This window comes from Mus caroli, chromosome 12 (genome assembly GCF_900094665.2).
Source record: "Mus caroli chromosome 12, CAROLI_EIJ_v1.1, whole genome shotgun sequence".
NCBI classification, from domain to species: domain Eukaryota; kingdom Metazoa; phylum Chordata; class Mammalia; order Rodentia; family Muridae; genus Mus; species Mus caroli.
This window is the reverse complement of record NC_034581.1, coordinates 29,806,381-29,812,793: the sequence shown is the minus strand read 5'-3', so window position 1 is coordinate 29,812,793 and position 6,413 is coordinate 29,806,381. Positions and strand designations below refer to the sequence as shown.

Genomic DNA, 6,413 nt, shown 5'->3' with positions numbered 1-6,413 from the left:
GCTCTCTCCTCCTTTTCTTTCTTGGCTTCCTAAACAGTGTAGAAGAAGCCTGCATCTCTCGGACCTGCATCAGTTCTGCACTGATCCTGAAAGATGCACAGCTTCTGAGCGCATCCTTGCCACTGCAGCCTTAAGTGAAGCTGGAATTTACAAACTGGCTCAGCAAAGGCTGAGATTCTGCTGAATTCGAAGGCAAGCTGGCCTAAGCATGGGAAATAACATGTCTTTGAGAAAACTGTTGTCTAACAAAGGAGACAGTTGGATGGAAGTTGTCTGATAAAATGTTGAATGAATGAAACCGGACACATGGAAGCGTGGCAGGACCATTTATTATCTTGAGTTACGATGTCACTAAAACATTGACCACATTTTTTCCATCCTCTTGTTCCTAAGGAAACAAAGAACAGAAAACTTAGCTGTGAGAAGCAAAGTAATTGCATTACAAATAGAAATGCAGACATCTGAAGGCAGTGTCTCCCCTACACAGATATTACAAGTATACACTGTCGTGTCAGACTTTTTATGTGGGTTCTAGGGAGAAAGCTCTGTTTGCATGTCAACAGCTTCGCCACATTTGAAATGTAAATGAAGAAAATATCTAATAAAAATGCAAAAAAAGAGAGATAAGATTCTAAACTCCCCCCCCCCTTTAACATTTCCTTGGTCTCAGGAGTCATAGGTTTTGTGTGTGTGATACTAGAGATCAGCCTCAGAGTCTTGCTCATGCAAGGGACATGCTCCAGCAACATTCCCAACTCAGGCAATGATGCCTTGATTAATAAACCCTCAGACAGTAAAGCTTTTCAACAACTTGAGCTTAATTAGCTGGAAGATTTCTATACCTATAAAATTTTACTCTAGGGTTGTTTGTTTGTTTGTTTGTTTGGGTTTTGGGTTTTTTTGTTTTGTTTTTGTTTTTGTTTTTGTTTTTGTCTTCTGGCAGGGCTATTATTTATCACTCTCAATGCTGTAACATCTCAATCAAAAATTGCCCGGCTGGGGGCTGGAGAGATGGCTCAGCTGTTAAGAGGCTGCTCTTCCAGAGGACCTGGGTTCACTGCCCAGCCGCTGTAACCAGTCCTACACCACCTTCTTCTGGTCTCTGCAGACACTGCATGCATGCGGTGCACAGACAGACACACTCGGGCAAACATACACAGAAAATAAAAATAAAACTCTTACAAAAAGAGTAAAGCATACAGATAGCCTACATTATTGATATTTACCCCGCAGAAAGTAATTTTGAGAAAACACTTTAAGATACATTCTGTTCTATTTTCTCAAGGGAGAGGGGAGGGATGGACTTGCTTTATAGTCAGGCTGGCATCCTCCTGCCACTGCCATCCCCCACATACTAGGACTCCAATGCTTGTTACTATCTATTTAGAGTCATATCAATCTATAATTATGATTATAATTTTTTGTGTACTAGGGCGTCGTCCGCAGGCATGTGGACATCAGATGACAACTTTGTGTCTTCAGCTCTCCTTTTCTGCCCTTATGTGAGTCTGGATGTGAGGCTCGCACGTGCACTCACTCTGGCTTCCCACTGGTCCTCTTCAACTGTGTGGAGTGGGGAGCTTTAGTAATTCTAGCAGACTGAGCATCCTCCCCTCATGAGTGATAATGGATCAAGTTTCTTGTTTGTTTGTTTATTTTGTTTTAGTGTCAGAAAGAGTCTTTTTACATAGCCCTGCCTGTGCTGGAACTCACTATGTAGATCGGGCTGTCACAAACTCGCAAAGATCTACCTGCTTCTGCCTCCTGCGGGCCAGGATTAAAGGTGTGTGCTCCAGCACACCCCACATTGTTTGGAACTTCCTCTTTAACCCTATCATCACTCCTCTCCTTCCCAGAGGGAGCTTTTCTGCCTTCATTTGCTAGCTGCTGAAAGTTAAAGGGAATGAAATGTTTTACTCAAAAGATAGGGGGGAGGGGGGAGGCGGAGGGAGAGTGAATAGAGATGGCTGAGTGGGTAGAGCACTTGCTGTGCAACTGTGAGGACCTGAGTTTGAATCTCCAGAACGCACATAAAGCTGGGCACTGTAGTGTGAACATCACACTTCTACAGCAAGCTATGAGGTGGAGACGGAGAATCCTGCAAGCCTACAGGTGGGTAGCCTGGGGTACATAGTGCAGCAGCAAATTACAAAGAGACAAGGCAGGAGGTCAAGACTGATACCTAAGGTTGCTCAGGGCCACACACACACACACACACACACATACACACACACACTAAAGGAAGGGTAGTGGTACTCTATATGCAGTGATATTAATACTTCAAAATCATACCATGCAATTAAAATATTTTAACTTACACTTCATCCCTGAATGTATCCAGAGTAATTACATGTCCATCATCATTCAAAACTTCATCTGCAGCACACAGACCCAAGTTTTTTAGGGCTGCAAAAGTGAGAAAGAGAAGAAACAAAAATTTACAAACTAGGATTATTTTCAGCTAGAGAAAATGATGGGGCCACCCCAGTCGGTTTATGGGTTGCACTGACCTTCTTTATACTGCACAAATGATATGCAGCCTCTGCCGGCCGTGTCCATCATCTCAAACATGGACACGATGTTAGAGTTGTCCATAAAGTAGGGAAACGCCACATGCGTTGCCTTGGCAACTCTCAGACGTTCCAAAAGAGAGATTACATACTCTCTTGGTTTTTCTGCAAATTAACAGTTGAGACTTACTCATATATAAAAATAAATTGTGCACGAGTATAAACAGTCACTTATGAGGTCGTCACCCTGGTCTACAGGGCAGGACAGCCAGGGCTACACAGAGAACTCTGCCTTGAAAAACCAAATGCATATATACAAACATATGCACATATACAAATGTACATACATATGCATACAATACATGCATACATATACATACATATACACGTGCACACACATGCACATACAAGCATATACATGTAAATGTATACATACATATGCACATATATACATATGCATATACATACGTGCATGTACACATGCATACATGCATATGCACATGCATACATATACATACATATACACGTGCACACACATGCACATACAAGCATATGCATGTAAATGCATACATACATATGCGCATATATACATATGCATATACATATGCACATGCATACACATGCACATGCATACATATGTACACACATACATATACACACACATGCACATACATACAAAGAGAAAGGCAAGCAGATAGCACTAATGATGAAACAAGATTGGTCGAATTCTAGTAGTTAAGGTTGGGTGTTTTGCAAGCTCCCTTGCAAGATCTAATTTGCAGAAAGGGATGGACATTACAAAGACAAAGGGGTTGGCCTGATGCAGGGAAGAAGCTAAAACCCAGGAAACAGAAACAGTCTTAGACAAATGCTGTCTTCTGACGAGGCAGAATGTTTGTGTCTGACAAAGAAGTGGTGCTCTGGATCAACAGGCTCGTCTGTTGAACTGATTTAAAAACAGAAAATGGAGTCCACTTTCCAAACTAATGCAGCAATCACAGCAGAAGTCAGACATAAGACACCACTGCTTAGATGGCCAATGCCACCATCACTGCATTTTACTCTTTGAATATTAGGTCTCAGGCCCACATTTTCTAACAATTTTGAAAGTTATTGGTGAGAATTAATTTTTTAAGGTTATACATTTAACAACACCTGCCCTTGCAAAAGATCCAAGTTCTGTTCCTAGAACCCACCTCAAGTGGCTCACCACAGCCTGAAACTCCAGTTCCAGGGGATCTGATACCTTAGTAAGGCCTCTTTAGGCCCCTGCGTTCACATGGCAAGTACTAAAGCAGACACACACATAAATAAAGAAAAGCAAACCTAAAGCAAAGGATAATGGACCCATCACCAACTTCAGCTGCTAGAAATTGACCAATATCATTTCACTATAGCGTTATTTACTTGCCCTTCTGTATGTATGCGTGTATGTACGTACGTATGTATGTACATATGCATTTGTTGTTGTTGTTGTTGTTGTTGTTTTTTAAGACAAGGTTTCTCTATGTAGCCCCTGCTGTCCAGAAACTCACTCTGTAGACCAGACTGGCCTCAAACTCAGAAAGCTGCCTGCCTCTGCCTTCGAGTGCTGGGATTAAAGGTGTGTGCCACCACTGCCCGGCTTCTCTGTGTATGTTAAGGAAATCCTAATGGTCATTATTTGAAGTGTATGTCTCTGTCTTAGTTACTTTTCTGATGCTATGTTAAAATACTCCGGCAAAAGCAACTTAAGGGAGGAGGGTTTGTTTTGCATCACAGTATGGGAGTTAAAAATTCATCAAGGCAGGGAAAGTCCCAGAGCAGAACGCAGAGAGGTGATTGTTTCTGCTCAACTTGCTTTTCTGCTTTTTATATCTCCAAGATCCTCATCCTGAGAATGCTGCAGCCTGATGGACAGGTTCCCCCCTCAATCCAGACATAACCACAGACGTGGCCAGGGCCCCATCTCCCAGATGAGTCTAGACTTCATTACTTTGACAATGAAGAGAAAGAGAAAAAGAAAAAGGAAAAAGGAAATGTAACCTAAGCAAAATATATATGTATATTAAACACTGGCTGTTCTGAACATTAGGTGTACTAAATTTGTGTTTTAAATTTAATGGTTAGTGGTTAAGAGCAAGGATCTGATTCAGGTCCCAGCACTCATATAGTGCCTCAGACCATGAGCAACTCTAGTTCAGGGGATGTGACATTTATCTTCTAACCTCTTCAGTGACCAGGCACACAGGCATCAGGCACGCCCATGATACGCAGCTAGATATGCAGGCAAAACACCTATACACGTTTAAATAAATACATTTTTTAAATTACAATAAAATATTTCAAAATATTTTTCTCATCCCCTAAATGGTTATACTGTTTTTCGGGGTTTTTTGTTGTTGTTGTTGTTTGGTTTGGTTTTTTGTTTGTTTTGTTTTTCTGCATTGGAATGGTATTTCTGCTTCCTTTCCGTAAATGAACATTTTGTAATTTTGGAGACTTATCATGAAGGCCGGCAGGCTCAATTCACCCTGGGAGGATGCAATCTTGTCATCATCTCAAATGTAACGTCTTACCATACACCAATAACAATTATGAAATAACCCAAACTTCGAAGGAGTCTAATCTATAAAAATGCCAGGAAAAAAACCTAGCTCTCCAGGAGGATCCTGGCAGCTCACACTAACCACTGTTTATCTCCCTTAATAAATCAGAGACTCCTTAGAATTGAAAAGATCTATTGCTTGCCTGGCCAAGGCTGATATAGCTATAATTTATATGATAACCCCCCCCCGCCCCCGATGTTCGCTCTGTCCCCATTAGATCTGTACTATTATCTCCATTTTCCCATTGGAAGAGACGGATATTCAGCCTTGCCTCAAACACTCATAACTATAAGGGGTGGACCTGGAGCTAGGCAGTCCCCAGACTCTGCCACTCGCAGACTCTGCCAGCCTCCCTACCATTCCCTGCCGCACCAAGAGGACATTTATCACGTTCGACTCAGAGATAGGGATATGCGTGGAGGGTGAGGGGCTCACAGAGCCTTCGAACTCCGGCAGGGCTCCTCCACTGGTGGGGAAGCAGGGAATAGAGCTAGTGAAGAGGACTGGCTATAGGGAGGGAAGCGGCGTGCTGGCGACCCTTTGATAGGGAGAGAGAGTCAGAAAGCCAATGGAAACAAGACCCTTACTTGGTCGGGCAAAGAGGAGGAAGCTAGTAAGTTGACTCAGCAACTCCATGATCTGATGTTTTTCTAAATACAGCTTGGCCTGAAGCTCCCGGTCAGCCACAGGCTCCATGTTTCCTAGCTGAGCCGTTGCTAGGCGACCAGGCAGCCTCCAGGGGACCCAATTCCGCCCCTTTCGTGCTCAGTCACGTGAAACACCTCACCTTCCCCAGCCCCACTCCTCCTCCCGCCCAGGTACCAGGACAACCCCCTTCCACACCCCTGAGGAAGAAGCAGGGATGTGGCGGGCAGTCTGTGACACTGGCTTCTGGTGCGGTTGCCAACACAGAGGCTGAGCTTGTTTGGGCCAGGTTCCTGCTTCCTGTATTTGTTTGTTCCAGAATGAGGTTTTAATGATGGGAACCCAGGATTTATCAATGAGAAAAGAACGTTAGCTGTTCTAAGAATCCTAAATAGCATTTTCTGGGTGAGCAACCCGCAGGGTTGCCCTGGCAGGAGGTCTCAGGTATGGATACTGAGCTTGGGTGTTTTCTGCTGAACTACACCGGGTTGCCTAACGATTCTCCACTTTCAACTCTTTTAACACTTTTCCTGTGCAACCCTGTATAAAATAGACATATAATTTAAAGAAAGTTCTTTGAAGTCAGGTGCAATGGTACATGCCTGTCTGTAGTACCAGCACTTGGGGGTGGAAGATTAAGGGTTCAGTGTCATCCTCGGCTACAAACAGA

General features: G+C 43.3%; 1 protein-coding gene across 1 annotated transcript; it reads right to left on the bottom strand.

The window, feature by feature from the left end:
• Window positions 1–313: 313 nt before the first annotated feature.
• On the bottom strand, window positions 314–6,038 carry Efcab10 (EF-hand calcium binding domain 10). Its single transcript, XM_021179562.1, has 4 exons — window positions 5,686–6,038; window positions 2,511–2,675; window positions 2,319–2,406; window positions 314–388 (listed from the first exon to the last, which is right to left on the bottom strand). The coding sequence occupies exons 1-4, from the start codon at window positions 5,792–5,794 to the stop codon at window positions 352–354; spliced, it is 399 nt and encodes a 132-aa protein (XP_021035221.1). The 5' UTR covers window positions 5,795–6,038; the 3' UTR covers window positions 314–351.
• Between the last annotated feature and the right edge of the window lie 375 nt (window positions 6,039–6,413).

What these genes read in the sequence shown, in the direction of transcription:
- Efcab10 (XM_021179562.1), bottom strand. Translation starts at nt 5,794, where the DNA reads ATGGAGCCTGTGGCTGACCGGGAGCTTCAGGCCAAGCTGTATTTAGAA. An exon ending in CCTCCTCTTTGCCCGACCAA is followed by an intron (nt 2,676 to 5,685) that starts GTAAGGGTCTTG and finishes GTTAATTTGCAG; the next exon opens with AAAAACCAAGAGAGTATGTA. An exon ending in ATTTGTGCAGTATAAAGAAG is followed by an intron (nt 2,407 to 2,510) that starts GTCAGTGCAACC and finishes TCACTTTTGCAG; the next exon opens with CCCTAAAAAACTTGGGTCTG.